Source organism: Heteronotia binoei, chromosome 18 (assembly GCF_032191835.1).
Source record: "Heteronotia binoei isolate CCM8104 ecotype False Entrance Well chromosome 18, APGP_CSIRO_Hbin_v1, whole genome shotgun sequence".
Classification (NCBI taxonomy): Eukaryota; Metazoa; Chordata; class Lepidosauria; order Squamata; family Gekkonidae; genus Heteronotia; species Heteronotia binoei.
In genome coordinates, this window is record NC_083240.1 from 13,979,955 (window position 1) to 14,000,130 (window position 20,176).

The window sequence follows — 20,176 nt, forward strand, 5'->3', positions numbered from 1 at the left end:
AGAGAGGGAGAAAACCGAATCTTATGAAGTTTGCTTTCTCAACGGCTTCCAGATCCAAATCACAGGTTGTCTTGAAGGCCCTAAGCCAGGGGTCTCCCCAGAATTTCTGAGCCTGTGGGCATCTTTGGAATTCTGACACAGGGTAGGCGGCACAACCACGAGATGCCTGCTGTGGGGGGTGGAGCCACGCACAAAGTGTCAGGAAGTGAGGTTACTCATAACTTTCATAGACCCGCACTCAGGGTGTGGTTTCCTCGATTCTGCTGCTGGCCCCCGACCCTGAACAGCCCCCTCCTGCATCGGCATCACTGGCATGATGACATCACTTCTATATGACATCATTGTCCTTAAGGTAGAGAAAAGTGGGATATAAAAACCAACTCTTCTTCTTTTTTCTATTATGTTTTCATACCACCTTTCCTCTAAGACAAGGCTGACCAAACTGTGGCTCAGGAGCCACATGTGGCTCTTTTGCATGTATCGTGTGGCTCTTGAGGTCCCCACCCCACTGTTGGCCTGCTTGGAGAAGGAATTTGTCTCTTTAAATCACTTCCTCAAGCCAAGCCAGCTGGCAGCTTGGAGAATGCATTTAAAGTTAAAGTTGCTTACTTTCTACCTCTCCCCCCCGGATATCATTTTCCTTCCTTCCTTCCTCCCTCCCAGTTCTCAAACATCTGACATTCATGTCTTGTGGCTCTCTAACATCTGACATTTATTCTATGTGGCTCTTATGTTAAGCAAGTTTGGCTATCCCTGATCCATACTAATAACCAAGGCTTTTTTTTTAAGCAGGAACGCACAGGAATGCAGCCCCGGCTGGCTTGGTGCCAGGGGGTGTGGCCTAATATGCAAAGGAGTTCCTGCTGGACTTTTTCTACAAAAAGCCCTATGTGTTACAATGGTGATGTCAGGGTGTGTGGCCTAATATGCCAATAAGTTCCTGCTGGGCTTTTTCTCCCAAAAAAGCCCTGCTAATAACAAGAAGATGGTCTCTTACCATCCGCTGCTAACGTGTCCACATAAAGGATGTGGCTCTTTGTTTCCTTGCTGTTTATTTTCATGAGCGATTCCCCAACTACAGTGAGCTCCTTCAGAACCTCTCCGGATGGTGACTCTTTGGCGGCAGCACCAAGTTCAAGTAGCAGAGCCCTGCAGTGATCGAGCAGCCACTGATGGATCAGCGTCTGGGCTTCCTGCTTTAAGGAGAGTATTTCTGTGACCGCCAAGGCTGGGTCCCCTTGGATGGCAGAGATCAGATCACACACAGCCTCCTACAAGGAAACAAACCAACAAACCCAAGAGCTAACATCAAAATCAAGGCAATCTTTTTTGATTTCCTGGTTTGTTTACCCAGTCTGTTATCCCAAGACAATGCCATTTTGCTCACTTTGAGCTCAGAGTCCTCCGATTTTCTTTGTATAAAACAATTTATTATAATGTAATATATTGTAATGGCATATTATCTTTTGTCATTAAATGTTAATATAACATTTTCTCCACCCCACCCCCCTTTTGGTGACCCCCAGCAGTGCCGACCCCCTTAACGAACATCTCCTTTATTACTATTAAATTTAATTTGTTATAAGGTAATAAACTCTATCTGTTAAAGAATCTTTCTTCAAAAAAAACCCCCAAAAGTTATATTTGTAATCCATCTTCATGATAGCTCTTCTTAATCATTAGCAAGGAAGCGAAAAAGTTATAATCCAATAATCCTAGTTTTTAAACTGTAATCCATATATAGTTTCTTTAAAAATTAACCATTGTCAAAGATCACCAAATGTCCTTTAATGTTCCATTGTTTTTCAATATATTTTTGAAACTTTCCAGAGTCCTCCGATTTTCACGACATGTTGCACAACCCATTGGGACACAGACCATCCTTTTTGTAAGGGGACTTCCTCATTTACAGACCCACAGAAATAGCCAATGCGGGTCAGCTTCAAAATGAGCATAACAACTGGCCCCCAAGCTTCTGAGCTTTTCACCAGCCATGAGGTCTAGAAACCTTTTGTTTCTTTTATAGCAAAAGCAGAAAGATCCTCAGCATTCCATGGTAGCTCTTATAATCTTGTTTAGAAGCTTTTTTTTTTCTTATTTGGCATGCTCCCAGCCAGCCAGTTTTAAAGTTTTTGTCAGGACCTTACCAGGTAATACCAGCTCTTTCAAGGATGCAAGAACGGCAGGGAGGGAGAACTCAGTCAGGCTGTTCATTACCAGTCTCCAGGTAGGGCCTGGAGATCTCCCACTTTTAGAACTGACCTCCAGCTGGCAGAGATCAGCTCCCCTGGGGAAAATGGCTGCTTTGAAGGGTGGACTCTATGGCAGGGGTGGCCAGTGGTAGCTCTCCAGATGTTTATTGCCTACAACTCCCATCAGCCCCAGCCATTGGCCATGCTGGCTGGGGCTGATGGGAGTTGTAGGCAAAAAAACATCTGGAGAGCTACCACTGGCCACCCCTGCTCTATGGCATTGTACCATGCCGAGGCTTCTCCCCAAACCCCACTCTCTCCTGGCTCTACCCCAAAAGTCTCCAGGTATTTTCCAGCACAGACCTGGCAACCCTATTTGAGATGTACCATGCACAAGAAAGCCAATCACATTCTACAGCATGGTTGGAAAGAATACAGTGAAACAGCCAGCTGAACATGCACAAGCAGTCAAACCCAAAAATCAGCGCCTTGTTTGCAGCCAGCGGGCATGTTCTCTTTTGGTAAGCCTGTCTCGAATATTCACCCATGTTCTAGGACTGAGTTTTGTGACTAAATCCAGTTTCTGAGAACAGGCTGAATTTGAGTCCTGTAGCACAGGGGGCCCCAACCCCCGGGCCATAAACCAGTACGGGTCCGTGGCCTGTTAGCAACTGGGCCATGAGTTGTATAATTATTTCATTCTATATTACAATGTAGTAGTAGTGGTGGTGGTAGTAGTAGTGGTAGCAGTAGGAGTAGTAGTAGGAAGAAGAAGAAGACGACGACATTGGATTTATATCCTGCCCTCCACTCCGAATTTCAGAGTCTCAGAGCAGCTCACAATCTCCTTTACCTTTCTCTCCCACAACAGACACCCTATGAGGTGGGTGGGGCTGAGAGAGCTCTCACAGAAGCAGCCCTTTCAAGGACAACTCTGCCAAGGCCATTCCAGCCGCTGCTAGTGGAGGAGTGGGAAATCAAACCCGGTTCTCCTAGATAAGGGTCCGTACACTTAACCACCACACCAAACTAATAGAAATAAAGTGCACGACTGTATCATCCCGAAACCATCCCACCCCCCTCTTCCCCCGGTCCGTGGGAAAATTTTCTTCCACAAAACCGGTCCCTGGTGCCAAAAAGGTTGGGGGCCACTGCTGTAGCACCTTGGGGAGCAGCCCTGTTGGCACAGAGTGGTAAAGCTGCAGTATTGCAGTCCACGCTATCTGCTCAAGTCAAGTCATGAGTTCAATCCCGGCGGAAGCTGGGTTCAGGTAGCTGCCTCATGGTTGACTCAGCCTTCCATCCTTCTGAGGTCGGTAAAATGAGTACCCGGCTTGCTGGGGGGAAAGTATAGAGGACTGGGGAAGGCAACGGCAAACCACCCCGTAAAAACGTCTGCAATGAAAGCGTCGTGATGCGATGTCAGCCCAGAGTCAGAAACGACTGGTGCTTGCACAGGGGACGACCTTTACCCTTTAGCACCTTGAGGACTAACAAGATGTCCAGGCTATAAGCTTCTGAGACCCAAATCTCCTGTTATCAGCTTCATCTTGTATCTGATGAAGGGAGCATTGACTGTTGAAAGCTTATACCCTAAAAAAAAAAACTTGTTGGTCTCTAAGGTGCTACTGCCCTGACCGGAATAGACCAGGCTGGCCCAGTCTTGTTGGATCTCAGAAGTCAAGCAGTATTCGGTTAGTATTCGGATGTGAGACCTCCAAGGAATACCAGGGTCATGATGTGGAGGCAGGCAATGGCGAACTTCCTCTAAACATCTGCCTTGAGAACCCTACAGGGTTATAAGTCAGTTGTGACTAGATGGCACTTTCTCTCACCATTGAGGGGCCACGGGACTTGGATCTAGCTCTTCTAATGCAGATCAACATGGCTACCCTCTAAACGGGGACCCATCCACTGCCGGCTTTCTGGTAAGAGATCCTTGGTTACCAGGTGGTTGCATTTTGCCTTCTGAAAGAACAGCAGGTCAAGAGTTAAAAGACTGCAATTAGCCAGAGTGAACATATTATGGGCTCATTTATATGATTTCCTCCCCCCCCCCCCGCCCCATCCAGCCAAAATGACATTTAATTAGCTGCCTTTTATATTGGTTTAGTAAACAAAAGACCTCCCGTTTCTATCCAGCGGTATGAAAGATGCAGGCGAGTAGACAAATGAAGGCTTGCTGATTGTGATATGCCCGCTGTCTTGGAGAGCAGATAAGCCAGCAAATGCAGTCTTCTCATTAAGACACCACGGGGGAGGGGGGGGGAGGGGGTTGAATGTCCAATGCTGAAACAGTTTGCCTTTGACTGTCAAAAACGGTAAAGGTTTTTGCAAATATTAATCCTGTTTAACCTTTATCAAAAAGATTAATTTTATCGCCTTCAAGCATGTGCTTTTCTGCGGATTTTCAGGGAGAAAGACTTTGTAATGTTTCCTTCTTAGCTTCTCTCCCCCTGCTTTATACCACCGGTCTTTGTGGATAACGCTCAAGTCCAAAGGAAGAGTACTGAGAACTCTGTGGCTAACACACCTTCATTGGAATGTTTCTGTTACAGGTAAGGCTACCTCCCAACTGGATTGCCCTATCGAAGTTTATCTTGAGTACAGCACTATGCCAATCAGCTTTGCATGCACCCAGTAGCCACTTGATTGTTGGACGCTGTGATTGCTTTTGCCTAGTCCAAGAACTAAACGATCTCATTTATAGGAGAAGAGGCATCCATTCCCCAGAGTTCTGGTCATCCAGGTAACTAAAATGACAGATAGGTGTACATGGAATCCCATCTTTGCAGCTGTGCAGTTGGATGTGTCCTTTAAATGACCAACGTCAGACAGGATACACTGGCTGTTTTTTATATCTGTGCCCTCAGCATCATTTTGAGAAGCGATCACAGGACATGATAATAAGATCATCTAGTTTCATGGGCAGCCACCAAAGACACATTGAGATTTCTAAGTAGTAAGTTTCAATTCAAAACTCGCAAACTAATTTTTGTTAACTATTAAAATTTTAAAATTTGAGACAGTGTGGCAGGTGAGCGGCAGGGCTCTTGCAAGAAAGCTGTCTACTCTGAGAAAACATTGTAATTATGCAGAACAGATGCAACTAGATTCACTTCGGTGCTTCCGAAAAGCACTCTGAATGTGAATCAAACCGGCAGGCGTTTAAGAGTCACTAGTTCAAAGTACTTGAACGACTGCCTGCACCCATTGTTGGGAGTGGAGGCACTTCTAGCAGGAACCTGCTGTTTCATAGATCTGATTGATACCGTTCAGCCGTTACCTGATCCTTCTCCACCCTATCCTTCACTACTTGACCAGAGGCTGCCAAGAATCAGGAGAATACCCAAACAAGGTGTGAAGACAATAGTTCCTTCTCTGTCTTCAGAATCTGATATACAGAGATATACTGCCTCGGAACTTGAACGTTGCGGGACTTTTTTTGGAGCAGGAACTCCTTTGCATATTAGGCCACACACCCCTCTGATGTAGCCAATCCTCCTGGAGCTTACAGTAGGCCCTGCACTAAGAGCTCTGTAAGCTCTTGGCGGATTGGCTACATCAGGGGTGTGTGGCCTAATATGCAAAGGATCTCCTGCTGCAAAAAAAAGCCCTGGGAGTAGCAGTCATTGTGCATATTTATTTGGTTGGTGTTTTGTGACATAGGACAGGGAATTCTGTTTCTCTGCAAGTTCATATGGATTTTTCCCCCTTTCTCTTTCTCTGTTGTCTATTCTGTTTAAATGACTTTAATCATAGAAGACAGGACCTTTAATTAAGCTGCTGATCTTGTATGGTTAGCTTTATTACATAGGACACTGATTAACTATCGTGATCCTTCCAAGAACCAGTCGTGATCATATAATGAGAGGAATCCTATCTTTTCAGACCCGTAGCATATACTTAGCCAAATGTGTAATGGAGCAATTAGAGTTCAGAAGAGCGGTCCTTGACCTTTAATCTGCTCCCGCCTGCCAAGTATGCAACATTATCATTGAATGACTCCCAAGACACATGTAGAAAATAAGGACATTAAAAACAATACGTCAGTGAAATCCTAAGCAGACTTGTACCCTTCTCAGTGCATTAAAGCCAATAGGCTTGAAAGGGCACAACTCTGGTTAGCATTTCACTATTAATAGAACTTTTCTTTTGGTACATGGATAGGATATGCAGACCTCAGGCACACATACGATGAGACCCTTGTGCCCAGCCGTCATCAGGCAACTTTGTAATGTTGAGTCCAATTCTTATTTGTTTTTTATAGGCTAGGGGAGAAAGCTGGGATTTTATGCTCGGAGCAGAGTGAGCAGTACGAAATAATGCTCCTTTTCTAGCTCTCATAAACACTGCAAGTAGGGAGAAGAGGTAGGTTTAGGGGCAAAACAGGGGTGACCAAACTGTGGCTCAGGAGCCACATGTGGCTCTTTCACACTGCCCTGTCTGCCAGCTTGGAAAAGGCATTTCTCTCTTTAAATCACTTCGGAAGACTGCATTTAAAATTAAAGTTGCTTTCTTTCCACCTCTCTCTCCTTCCTTCCTTCCTGTCTTGTGGCTCTCAATCACCTGACATTCATATCTTGCAGCTCTCAAACATTTATTCTATGTGGCTCTTGCATCAAGCAAGTTTGGCCACCCCTGCTCTAAGATTTGAAGTGAAATCTACCATAGAGTTTTACCCAAAAACCAGAATGTCACCCCCTGACTATCCCTGATGTACCTATGTCACTTCCAGTTTATGTAGGCACGTCACAATGCTCCTCTCCACTCCCAGAAAGTTCCTTCCTCTCCCCTGCCAACCCAACAATCAGACCTGGCATCCCTAGATAAAGGGTAGCTCTAGGAATTACCAGAAAAAACTCTATGGTAAAATGGGCCTTGCTGTCCGCTATAGCAGGAGGCCTGCAAAGCCCAAGAAGGCATTTCTTAAAATCCTGAATTAATCCCATTTGCCACTCAAGTTCTCAAGAATTGCAGATTGCCCCCTGAAGGGATCCAACATCACCTCTGAATTGCAGATTGCCCCCTGAAGGGATCTGTCATCACCTCTGAGACTCACTGCTTCAAAGGAACCACATTTATCTGGCTAAAAGGTGTTGGAAATACATATCTGTTCTGTATGGCCTTTGCAATGTTCTAAAGTTCCAGTCATTATAGGGTTAACACTGTGCCTGATTCCCTATTGTCTAAATGACCTGGGAAGAAGATACTGACTGCTGTCAATCAAGGTCTAGAAGCGGAAAAACCTGTTTTGTCTGTTTGGTCAGTTAGTCAGGTGACTTCCTTTGTTCAGGCAGAGAGTTCAAGAAGAAGGAGGAAGTGGTCTTCCATTAAGCACATGATCTTCTAGCGTAAGGATGTAGTTCTATAGTGTTTGTTATTTTATCTCCCAGTACCCTTTCCCTGTAGAAATACATACGATTTTGCTTTTTCATGTTAAATGCCTCTCAATGATTATTTGATCCAGTGATCCATCGCACTGTTTGAGATAAAGAAATAGAATTTCAAACAGAATTTCCCTAACAAAAGGCACCTCAAAGAATCAGCCCCCAGGACTGATTAAAACCAAATAAGGTCATCTTAAAGGGAAAGGTAGTCCCCTGTGCAAGCACCAGCCGTTTCTGACTCTGGGGTGACGTCGCATCACAATGTTTCCGCGGCAGACTTTTTTACGGGGTAATTTGCCACTGCCTTCCCCAGTCATCTACGCTTTCCCCCCAGCAAGCTGGATACTCATTTTACCAACCTCAGAAGCATGGAAGGCTGAATCAATCTTGAGCCGGCTACCTGAACCCAGCTTCCGCCGGGAATGACCTAAGGTTATGAGCAGAGCTTGGACTGCTATTGCAGCTGATCACTCTGCGCCATGGGGCTATCACCAGTGTCATCTTAGATAAACATATAATTAGAGATGTGATTTCCACCCCCCCCCCCCAGTCTTCCCCCCTGTGGCTATTTTCCAATTTCCCAAACATTGATATTATATGATGAGGATAATTTTTGCAATTACTCTTCATTGTCCATTCCAACTGGATCGTTCACAAGATAATGGACCATTATATAATCTTCATCATCAACAACAACATACCAATTAAAACAAATATCACAAACACTCTGTTTAAAGCACAGAAAGACCCTGCTGGCTAGTGCTTAGTTATTTCACATTATTCCCCCAGTGAAGAAGACAGATATTCTTAGTGCCCCTTGTGAAGAAGAAGAAGAAGAAGAAGAAGAAGAAGAAGAAGAAGAAGAAGAAGAAGAAGAAGAAGAAGAAGAAGAAGAAGAAGAAGAAGAAGAAGAAGAAGAAGAAGAAGAAGAAGAAGAAGAAGAAGAAGAAGAAGAAGAAGAAAACAAAGGCTGATAGCAGACAGTCACTTTGGGGCAGCTTGAAGCTGGCTGGAAATAGAGCGCCCCAGAGCTGCCAGTTGGCACTTGCAGAAAAGGGCGGGCCGTGGGCACCAGGAGAGCGTCTGGAACACTCATGCATCCCGTTCGCGGCTCCCTGGGCACTCTTCAGGCGCTTCCAAGCCTTCCAGATGGCCAGAAGCCGCCTCGGAGGCACCCCAGCAAAAAGGTACCACTTTTTGAGGCGGGTGGAGCAGCCCAGAAGATGAGGCGAGTATTTTTTTTTAGCAGGAATCTTTTGCATATTAGGCCACACGCTCTGTGATGTAGCCAGTCCTGCTGGAGCTTACAGCACTAAAAGCGCTGTAAGCTGCAGGAGGATTGGCTACATCAGGGGTGTGTGGCTTAATATGCAAAGGAGTTCCCCTGCTACAAAAAAGCCCTGATTGTTATCATTGTTCCATTGAAAACAGGTGCTCAGGAGCTTCAAGTATTAAAAAAATATGATCTTACCTTCTTCTGATTGAGGGCAAGATGAATGAACCCCCTTCCGCTCAGAGCTTGCACATTCCCAGGGTCTTCTTTTAGAATGGCATTAAAATCAAATATGGCTGTTTTTTTCTGGCCAAGGTGCCCATAACATCGGGCTCGAGTCAGAAGGGAATCTACAGCAAATCCTCCTGGATAAGACAGAAGAACAAACGTTATACATAGAATACTTACACTGATTTGTTGGTAGGGGAAGAGAAAGCACCATACACAGGAAGAACCTTGACGTACCATGCATACAATCATGCCTGCATCACCCACTCTTTCAGCGTTGGAACTGGGGGCAGAGAGAAGCTGAATGAAGAAACTCAAACTGTCTCCAATTCTGCACTCACCTTACGCCGCTCTCATGTTCGTCTTTTCAACATGGCTTCCTTCCGATTTCCCACTATCTGCCCCGGGGCTGCAGCAAGGATCGGCATTTTCACGCAGCAAACAGAAACCGCTAAAACCCAGTTTCTGTTTGCTGCACAAAAATGCCGATCTTTGCTGCAGCCCCGGGGTAGATAGTGGAAAATCGGAAGGAAGCCATGCTGAGAAGACAAACGTGAGAGCAGCGTAAGGTGAGTGTGAAATCGGTCTGTGGCAAACTATGCACGCTCAGTGCTTTGTAAATTTTTTAGAAATACCAAATAAAATGATGGAGGATCCCTAATGCAGCCACGCCACTTCAGAAACAAGTCCAGATAATCAACTCTTGAAGTTCTAAGGAATAGTTTGGATGGGAAATATTCCAAAAGCATCCTAAACTGTGATATTGCATCAGTGTGGTGCTCTCACAGTGGCACAGCTCAGAGAAACCCAAGAAGCTGCCTTGTACTGATTCAGAACATTGCTCCATGTAGCTCGTGTTCTTTTTGACCAGCAATGGCTCTCCTGGATCACAGACACTGAGTGGTCTTTCCTGGCACCTGATACTATGAGATACCAAGGACTACACCTGGGACCTTCTGCATGCAAAACACGTGCTGTACTGTTGAGCTTCCCTGTAAAATATGTCAGCATGTTTGGAAGCAAGAGACAGTCTCAGCAGGGAAGGGGTGTGGCTCAATGCACACGAGTGTATGATGCTTAAATATAACCACGGGTTCCTTTATGCTTACATACAACCACCAATTCCATTTTTAGCCTTCCTTTCTCCAAAACCAGTCTCAAGGGTTCACCTAGATCAGGAGACGCCAAACTTGCATAATGTAAGAGCCAAATAGACTAAACATCAGACTTTGAGAGCCACAAGACAGGAAGGAAGGAAGGAAGGAAGGAAGGAAGGAAGGAAGGAAGGAAGGAAGGAAGGAAGGAAGGAAGGAAGGAAGGAAGGAAGGAAGGAAGGAAGGAAGGAAGGAAGGAAGGAAGGAAGGAAGGAAGGAAATAGATGGGGAAGGGAGGAGGAAGGCACAGGTGGGAAAAAAGCTTTGAGAGCCACACAATATGAGTGAAAGAGTCACACGTGGCTCCCAAGATGCAGTTTGGCCACCTCTGACCTAGATCGAGGGTCCCCTACCTTTTTAAGTCTGGGGGGACCTTTGGCATTTTGACAGAGGGTGTTGGGCACCACACCAAAATGGCTGCCACTGGAGGTGGCACGGAATGCAAACTGGCTGCTTCAGGAGGCAAAGGAAAATGGAATTCCTCCCTCCTCACACCTCCTAGGAAGAAGGACATTATGAAGAGGGAATGGAACCACATACTAAGTAAAGAAAGCCCAGATGCTTATCAGGCCATCCTCCAGTGGAGAAGCTTTGTTTTTTAATGATGGCAACAGATAATAAACTCTGAGCTTTTTCCCACACAGCTTACCGCGGAGCGAAGTCCCTCCTCACCGCGCAGCGTCTGCTCGGATTTCCCACCAACTGCTCCGCAGAAGCAGGAAGAGTTGCGGCTTTTGCATCGCTAACGTAAACTGGGTTTTAGCGATTTACATTTGCGACACAAAAGGCCCGGCACTTCCTGCTTCCGTGGAGCAGTTGGTGGGAAATCCGAGCAGACGCTGCGCAGTGAGGAGGGACTTCGCTCCACGGTAAGCTGTGTGGGAAAAAGCTTTCTGTCTTCTAATGGACTGACCCGTTTTCTGAAAAGCTCAGTGGGCACCAAGGGAAGTACTGGAGGGGCACCCAGGGCACCAAATTGGGGAACGCTGATCCAGATCCATATGGTCCACTTTGGATCACAGCGGCCTGGATAAAGACAGGCCCTCCCCAATGCCTGCTCTCTGAGATCCTATGAAAAACAATACCATGGACTGCAGAGGGACCTTCTCCTAGACATTGTAGAAGACGTCCTTGAGTTCTGTCAAAAAAAAAATTGCTGCCAAGAGACGGGCATTTAGGGGTGGATTGGAGGCGTCCCAAATTGGGCTGGCTCAAAAAGAGCTGTCCCGAAGCCTCCATACACTCCCTGGCGAGGTGGCCCTATCCCATCTGCAAGGCGGTTTAGCGTGATCAGATGGGGGCGCCGCAGAAGCTGGACCACTCTTCCCCCCCCCCCCAATGAGTTAGGTACTCAAGCGCTCCAGGCAGTTTTTAAGAAAAGAAACCCCCGGAAGCGGCTTGGTGGGTTCACACCGCCAAGGTGCCTCGCTTGGACACTTCTGTTTTTAATTTCAAAATTTTCTTTATTGAAAATTCAAACAGCTTACATAAAATCATAAAGCTTCAAAATATGACACAACAAATTCCACGCATAGATAATAGCACAAAAAAATCAAATCTTAATGAAATAATTAGCAAAATGAATTCTTTAAAAAGGCAACCTCTTTCCCATTACAGACTTATATTGAGGTGTTATATAGAGGAGAGCCAGTTTGGTGTAGTGGTTAAGTGTGTCGACTCTTATCTGGGAGAACTGGGTTTGATTCCCCACTCCTCCACTTGCACCTGCTGGAATGGCCTTGGCTCAGCCGTAGCTCTTGCAGAGCTGTCCTTGAAAGGGCAGCTGCTGTGAGAGCCTTCTCCAGCCCCACCCACCTCACAGGGTGTCTGTTGTGGGGGAGGAAGGTAAAGGAGATTGTGAGCCGCTCTGAGACTCTTCGGAGTGGAGGGCAGGATATAAATCCAATATCTTCTTCTTCTTATAGCACGTGATTGGACCTCATCAGTGATCTTATCAATAGTAAAATAATCCCAAACTTTGAGATATGAAGCCTGAATATTGGGAGGCTGCACATCTTTCCATTTACAAGCGATGACCACGTGTCCAGACGTCAAGTAGGCGACTGGCATGTGGCTCAAATATTTGCTACCACTTTGACAGTGGTAGCTTTTTGAGATGCTCTGAGGATGCTGGAAGATGGGGTGAGTACGGGATGGGGACGGGTGGCAGATGTTAGCATTTGTAAGGAATTTTTGGGGTCAATTTCTGAGGCATCTCTGAGTCGGCCCAAACTGCCCGTCTGTTATCCCCCATTGTGTAGATTCCAGGACACCAAATGGTCACATTTCAATTTTTTTTTTATTACCATCTGTTCTGTTTTGGATTTTCGTCATTTCTGAGGTCAGTCAGCCGCCGTACACATCTGGAGAAGCTAGCATATGATGTTGTAAACCATGTCAGCTGAATGACCCACTGCTTTGCAGTTGTTTTTTTTTACGGGCAATGGAACATCTCGCCTTGCCTGAGGATGCCTCGCACAGAACAATGAGGGCTTAAGTTCTACCGGAGAAGTCTTGGCACCAAGATCCAAATCTCTCCTCGTTTTCGGAGCTAGAGGGTTGATCATAAGGGGAAACCAATGACTCATGCTCAAGCAAAGCCCTCTATAGGTTACGGATCCCGAAGTTCAATGCCCTGAACCAGCATCTTTCAACCTTTCTTGTTTTAAGGAACTGTCTTCATACCCGATATCATCTTCTGAGCAATTCTGCACATCTAGGGACCCTTATGTGATGCAGAAAGATTTCTGGATATGCAGGGCTTTTTTTGTAGAAAAAGCCCAGCAGGAGCTCCCTCGTGCCTTCCCCAGCTGGCATACTGGGGAAGGCTGAAGCTATTGGGGAGGCATTTAAAGAGTGGTAAAGCAGCAGTACTGCAGTACTGTGGTCTGAACTCTCTGATCACGACCTGAGTTCAATTCCAGCGGAAGCTGGATTCAGGTAGCCGGCCCAAGGTTGACTCAGCCTTTCATCCTTCCGAGGTTGGTAAAATGAGTACCCAGCTTGCTGGGGGGGAAAGTGTAGACTGGGGAAGGCAATGGCAAACCACCCCGTAAAAAGTCTGCCGTGGAAACATTGTGAAAGCAACGTCACTCCAGAGTCAGAAACGACTGGTCCTTGCACAGGGGACCTTTCCTTCCTTTCCTTTCCCTGCACCTTCCCCAGCATGCCATCCGGAGCCCTGGCCAGCCCAGGTGGAGCTCCATTCCAGTGCGCTCCTGCCCCAAAAAACCCCTGAAGATATGAGATCTGTCCCACTGTTAATTGACACAGGATGCACTGGCCTCACGTTCTTCATGTGTGAACTTGGGAACACACTCAGTATTCATGTGTGAACTTGGGAATACATTCAGTGTGAACTTGGGAATACATCCCCATGGGGATGAACATGGAGGCGGAAAGCACAATGAGTCTTTCAGAGGTGTCACAGATCTCAGGCAATTCCTAATGACCTTCCACAGAACATGGTATGAACCCTGTGCCACAATCCATGGTCAGATTTTCAGTACACAGTCCCAAAAATAAGGGAGCTCCTCCTCAAGCAGATTAACCAGTTACCAAATTTCAAGGCAATATTTATACTTTGAAAAATATCGTTTCCCCTCATGCTGGCTTTGTTCTACATAGATTTTCTTTTCTTGTTGTGCTTCCTCAATATCCTCGTGAGGAGGCTTTCCCTAAAGATTTGCTCTAGTTTCCTGTATGCTTCAGGATCCAGAGAAGGGGGGCGGGGTAGATGGCTATTTATTTTTGAGAGGGAAAGCATAGTGAGTCTTTCAGAGATGTCACAGATCTCAGGGAATTCCTGATGGTCTTTCATAGAACATGGTATGAACCCCTTGCCACGGTCCAGACAGTCTCTGACTGATTTCGCACTAGGCTTGTTTTGGGTGGAGAGCTCTTTTACTCCCGGGGCTCCTCTCCGTTTTCACACAAGCCGCTGCAGAGCTGCAAGTTGGCACACCACTTTCCCATGGCAAGTGAGATCTTCTTACAAGCAGTTTCTGCTTGCCGCGGGAAAGCGGCACACCAACTCGCAGCTCCGTGGCAGCTTCTGCGAAAATGGAGATAAGGCCCAGGAGCAAAGGGGCTCTCCACCCGGAACAAGCTGTAGTGCAAAATCAGTCTCTCTCTCTCTTTCTCTCATTCTTTTTGCCTCCTACACCTTCTCCCTCAGAAACTGTTTTGGCATCTTCATGCCAAGTGCCTTGAGTGTTACATTTCCCAGAATGCACCAGGAGTCTCATATGGGCTGAGGTTCTGGGGCAAGGGAGGAGGAAGGGAAACACCTGAGGTTCTGGGGCAGGGGAGGAGGAAGGGAAACAGATCCTGGAACACACATAGTGCTCTGTTAACAATTCAGAAATCATACAAGAAAGAGAAATAATGGAATATTCTTAATTTATGAGTTTCGCTTTAGGAATAAGATAGGCCATTTGGAATTCCAAATCTGGAAATTTAGACAAGAGAGAGAATTTTGGAAGCAACCCTAGTTTAAATTTTCTTAACCCTGCAGGTCATATCATTCTATCACATTTGTTTGGGGATTTTCAGGTCAAAGCAGCAAGGAGAGGGAATTCAAAGCTAACCTGAGTTTCTAGAACAAAGTTGAAAACCTTGTTGGTCTTAAAGGTAATACTGGACTCCAGCTTCGTTCTATTGCTTCAGACCAAAATGGCTGCCCACCTAGATCTATCTGAATTTCTAGGTGATGTTTTGGTTAGAACTCTAAACTTCCTTCCTGTGATCTCGCCAGAGCGAGGAGCAAGCTAACATGGGAAGTACAGGTGGCGTGTCTGCTGCCACCTAGTGGATGATATCCCCATTTCAAGTATTGCCAAGTATTTCATTATAAGGCAGAGTAATACACAGGAAACAAAAAAAGTTTACCAGATGAAATCATACATCAGAAAGAGATTTATTTAAAACTAAATGGGGAGCCCATCAAGGGAGGGCAGACACAAATGTAATAAAATAAATAAAAATAAAATAAATACATCTCCATATCATATTTGGTCCCCTCCCTGCAACTGGATAGGCATCTCTCATTCACTTGAAGGCTCAGAGCTACATTGAGGATGTAGCAAACTTCTGCTATACTGTATTTTTAAATTCTTAAACTGTTTTGTTTTATAGTGTATGGCCAGTGAGCTGTTAAACTTCAATAAACTGAACCGAACTGAACCATTCTCTTCACTTCAATGCAAAATGCTTCCAAAATTCTCTTCCCGGTTCCTGCCTGGATTTTGACATTACAAAAGACATAAGAACATCAGAAGAACCCTACTGGATAAGACCAATCAGGACTTTTTTTGAGCAGGAACACACAGGAATGCAATTCCGGCTGGCTTGGTGTCAGTGGGTGTGGTCTAATACGCAAATGAGTTCCTGCTGGGCTTTTTCTAACAAAAAAGCCCGGAGACCAATAGTCCATTCGGTCCATCATCCTATCTCACGTAATGGCCAACTAGTTCTGCAGCAGATACCACATCCTTTAAGTCTTACTTTAAGACTGATGTTTGCAGAATCCCGTGTAGCCATCATGGCAGGCTCCATTGCATGGATTAGATTCTCTGCCCAGGGGCCAGCCTTTTGCTGTTAGATAAACGCGACTGTATTCTATGAATCTGCTGAGTAAATGTGAACCTTTCATCCTTTCTCAAGACGTCTTCCTCCACCTCAAGGAGCCTGACTCACCCTGACCTGGAGAGCTCAGGCAAGCTTGAGCTTGTCAGTTCTTGGAACCTAAACAGGGTCGCCTGTGGCAAGTCCCTGCATGGGAGACCTCCAAAGGAATACCAGGAGTCAGGGGGACCAGGGGAGGCTCCATTCAGCCACCTCTTTGAATATCCTCCAGGCCCCCAGTAGGGGTCAATCACCAGAAGTTACTGTGACTTCCAGGTGCGTGTGCGCATGCACACACACACACAGATGTCCACATGGACACACACACAATACAGTACAATACAAAAAAGGGAGCCTGACTCCATTTTAAGCTTCTCCTTATGCTAGAGGAAGCTCTGCAGGTGAGCTGTGTGGTGGGAGACAACCCAGTGAAAACCCATTCTATTCGCAGCAGTCTCCAGGAAATTTCTTAGCTGCTAGCCAGCCAGGGAACAACAATAAAACCTTGTGTACAATCAGGCCTTGAATTCAGCAGGAGCTCAAAGGAGTGCAGCTTCTGAACCGTTCTGACAGTTCCCCCTCCTCCTCTCCACATTGTCCATTGAATAGTAGGTGCAGCTGTATAACAATCCCTCCACCACCTATTTCTCTACAAAACGACCCCTGGGTACAATGCAAAAGAAGGGTTGATTGGAGAGATTTGGAATATCGACAAGAGGTCTGCAAACAGGAAGTTGACAAAACTGTCTCTTAGTTACGGTTGTGAGGACTCTGTCTTCAGCCCTACAAACCTCTGAGGGCAGGTTACAGGGAGGGGAAGCATTGACCAACATTGTGACATCACTTCTGAGTTTTACCCAGAAATGACATCATGACAGTTCAGGGACTCTCCCCCCAACTCGATGGCAGAACCATTGAGTTTGGGAGGGATTCCTAGGGGGTCTTGTGATGTAATGTTACTTCCAGCTAAAACCCAGAAGGGATGTTGCAACACTAATGAACATTGCTTCCCCCATTTTTCCTCTGTTGCTCCGTTGAACAAATGTGGGGCATATGTGAACATTGGCAGAAGGACTCCCCCCACAAGCAGGTAAGTGGAAACACTATTCTTTGCCTATCCTACTGTGGTGGTAAAGCCATGTCTTGGCTCTACCACTGTACCACTCAAGACAACTAGGGGGTGATGTGAGGTGAACATGTTTGCAGGGGTGGAATTCTAGCAGGAACTCCTTTGCATATTAGGCCACACACCCCTGATGTAGCCAATCCTCCAAGAGCTTACATGGCTCTTTTTTGTAAGCTCTTGGAGGATTGGCTACATCAGGGGGGGTGTGACCTAATATGCAACGGAACTCCTGCCAGAATTCCACCCCTGCATGTTTGAATATGTATTCCATTCCTCCCATCCTTAGACATAAGAAACTAGCATCCTTGGAGAAAAAGTAGGATAATCAATGTAGTAAGACACAAAAGCAGAAAACGCTATGGAAATAGAGGGATTCCATACATCCCTAGCTTTGCGCCAACATCGTGAAGCGTTTGTACTCACCTGCTGCGGTGATGGCAAAGGAGAGGTAAGTGATGGCCTCTTTTATGTACCCGTCACTTTGCTTGTTCTTCAAGATCGTCACAGCCCGGGAATGGCAGTGGCTCTGCAGTAACGCCCGGTCTTCATCTTTTAAAATCTTCACAATGGCCAGGAGACAGCTGGTGTCCCCAGACTGGATCGTCTTCTTTAGGAGCTTCATTTGAAAAGGGGCAGAGAACAGGATGGCAAAATAACTCCTGGGTCACGAGGGCCAGCGTAGTGCTGGATTTAGAACAGAGAGATGGGCTGGGTGTGCGTGTCCTAGGTTCAAATCCCCACTCGGTCATGCAGCTCGCTGGGCGGCCTTGATTCAGTCACTCTCTGTTATGTATTGAACATAAGTAACCAGACCTCATGGCGATGGCGACTAAAGGAGACCCTGGGGTCCCCAGATGGAGCTCGCCTGAGGCCCCGCCCATCAAGATCCGTGGCGGGAAGTTTGACCAACCAGGATTGGCCTGGTCGGATGGGGGGGGCTGTACCGGGCAATGTATATAAGTGGGGCCCGGCCCGCGTGCTCCCTCTCTTGTGATGTACTCCTGATTAAACTACTATGTTGCCTTCAAACCGTCTCAGTTCTCAGTACATTACACTCTCCCTTGGCCAAACCGATTTTGCAAAGGTTGTTGTGGGAATAAAAAAGGAGGAGGGAAGGCTGTGGTGCACCAGCTTGCATCTCCATGTGAGTTGAACCTTGCCCTCCCTCAATTTCCATATGAACCACTGTGTGCTAGAAGCAGTTTTTGAACTCTGTTGCAGTGGGAAGGCTTGGCAACTAGTGCTCTCTTGTTCCTTGAATCACCTATTTAAAAGGCAACTCTGCCCTCTGCTGGTGACTAATAGGTAGTGCTGAATTAGCCTCCCAGCCAGCCCAAATGTAATCCACAGTCACATATGAACATATGAAGCTGCCTTATACTGAATCAGACCTTTGGTCCATCAAAGTCAGTATTGTCTTCTCAGACTGGCAGCGGCTCTCCAGGGTCTCGAGCTGAGGTGTTTCACACCTATTTGCCTGGAGCCTTTTTTGGAGATGCCAGGGATTGAACCTGGGACCTTCTGCTTCCCAAGCAAATGCTCTACCACTGAGCCACCGTCCCTCCCCGTCCTCACGGGACGGATGCACACAACAGAGCAGGAGGCCCTCTGCTGGAATGCCGGCAGCCCTGTTCACCTTGCTCTGGCTTGGTGGGGGGTTCTAGTATGCAATTCCGGTGGGTGACTGGTTCTCATTTCTCCCAACATTTTGCAACTAAAACCAAGGATGCTTTTGTGTATTTGGGACTGAGTTGCCAAATCCAGGTTGGGAAATGTCTGCAGATTTGGGGGTGGAGCCTGGGGAGGGCAAGGTTTGGGGAGGGGAGGGGCCTCAGCAGGGTCTAGTGCCATAGTCTTCACCCTCGAAAGCAGCCGTTTTCTCTCTGGACAACTGATACCTATAGTCTGAAGGTCAGTCGTAATTCCGGGAGACCTCCAGACCTCACCTGGAGGTTTGCAAACATACTGTGAGCATGCATACACAGCCTGGCAACCCTAATTTGGGACACCTCCATTGCCACACTGCCTGAGCCCCCCCCAGCCCCGCATCCCTTGATATCTGCATGCTGTACACCACACACACACATGGGAAAAATCACTGTGGCGAAACAAAATAAATGATGCAAAAAAGGGGGACAAGCAGGGCTTTTTTTGTAGCAGGAACTCCTTTGTATATTAGGCCACACATCCCTGAAGTGGCCAATCCTCCAAGAGCTTACAGGAGGCCCTGGAAGAAGAGCCCTGGAAGCTCCAGGAGGATTGGCTACATCAGGGGGGTGGGGCCTAATATGCAAAGGAATTCCTGCTGCAAAAAAAGCCTCGGGGACAAGTAAGTGAGTGCAGTCATCCTCATATAGTACCAGCAACCTTGCAGTTTGATCGCCTTACCGATCATCTGGCTGTGTTAGAAGTCCCTGGGCAAACATGCTAATTGCTTAAATGATTTTCACCATCATTTCATGAAGCTTCACTGACACACGCCAGGTTTGGCCCATCGTAGCCGGCCCTGCCACTAGGCAAACTAGGCATTTGCCTAGGGCGCCAGCCTTCTGGGGGCACCGAATTAGGCACCCCCCACTTGACTTGGTGAGGCAGCTGTCTAGTCCATTCTAGCCTACGAGCCCATAGGAGTCCATTCTATCCTATGGGCCTATAGGAGGGATTGGCCACTGCTGCGACACAACAGCAGTGGGTTTTAAACCTATAGAAGGAGTTTTAAACTTTAAACCCCTTCTCTGGGGCCACAGGTCTCTCCATTCTGTCCTATGGGCCTACAGGATAGAATGGAAAGATCCGGCTGCAGCAACACCAGAGAAGATGGGGGGAGAGGTGCAAGTAGTTTGCTTTGCCTAGGATGCGAAAGGGTCTACGGCCGGCCCTGCCCATCTCTTACTATACAAACAGTTCTTTGCCTGCCCCCTTTCCTTACTTGGTTGCAGTCGTATAAAAAGCTTCTCTTCAGCTGAAGCACAGCTAGCCTGGCCAGGATGGCAGATCTCTGGGTGCTTTTGGAGAGAGCCACTAGGAGGATCTTGTGAGCTTCGTCCACTCGATCCATCTGGTACAGGGCGTCGGCACACAGGATCTGAGATGTCTCATCGGAAGCATCCAGTTCTAAGAGGAGAGAAGCCAGCTGGTGGGCCCCGGATGCATCCCTGAGCAAAACAAGAAGGGACGTCTCTCAGAAG

General features: G+C 46.8%; 1 protein-coding gene across 1 annotated transcript in view; it reads right to left on the reverse strand.

The window, feature by feature from the left end:
• TTC34 (tetratricopeptide repeat domain 34) overlaps window positions 1–20,176 on the reverse strand; it is a 36,789-nt gene that overhangs the window by 13,055 nt on the left and 3,558 nt on the right. The window contains exons 2-5 of the mRNA XM_060259145.1: window positions 19,918–20,143; window positions 17,412–17,604; window positions 9,054–9,220; window positions 998–1,271 (exon numbers count right to left, since the gene is read on the reverse strand). Of these exons, the coding sequence (XP_060115128.1) occupies window positions 998–1,271; window positions 9,054–9,220; window positions 17,412–17,604; window positions 19,918–20,143 (860 nt within the window). The remainder of the gene's footprint in view (window positions 1–997; window positions 1,272–9,053; window positions 9,221–17,411; window positions 17,605–19,917; window positions 20,144–20,176) is intronic.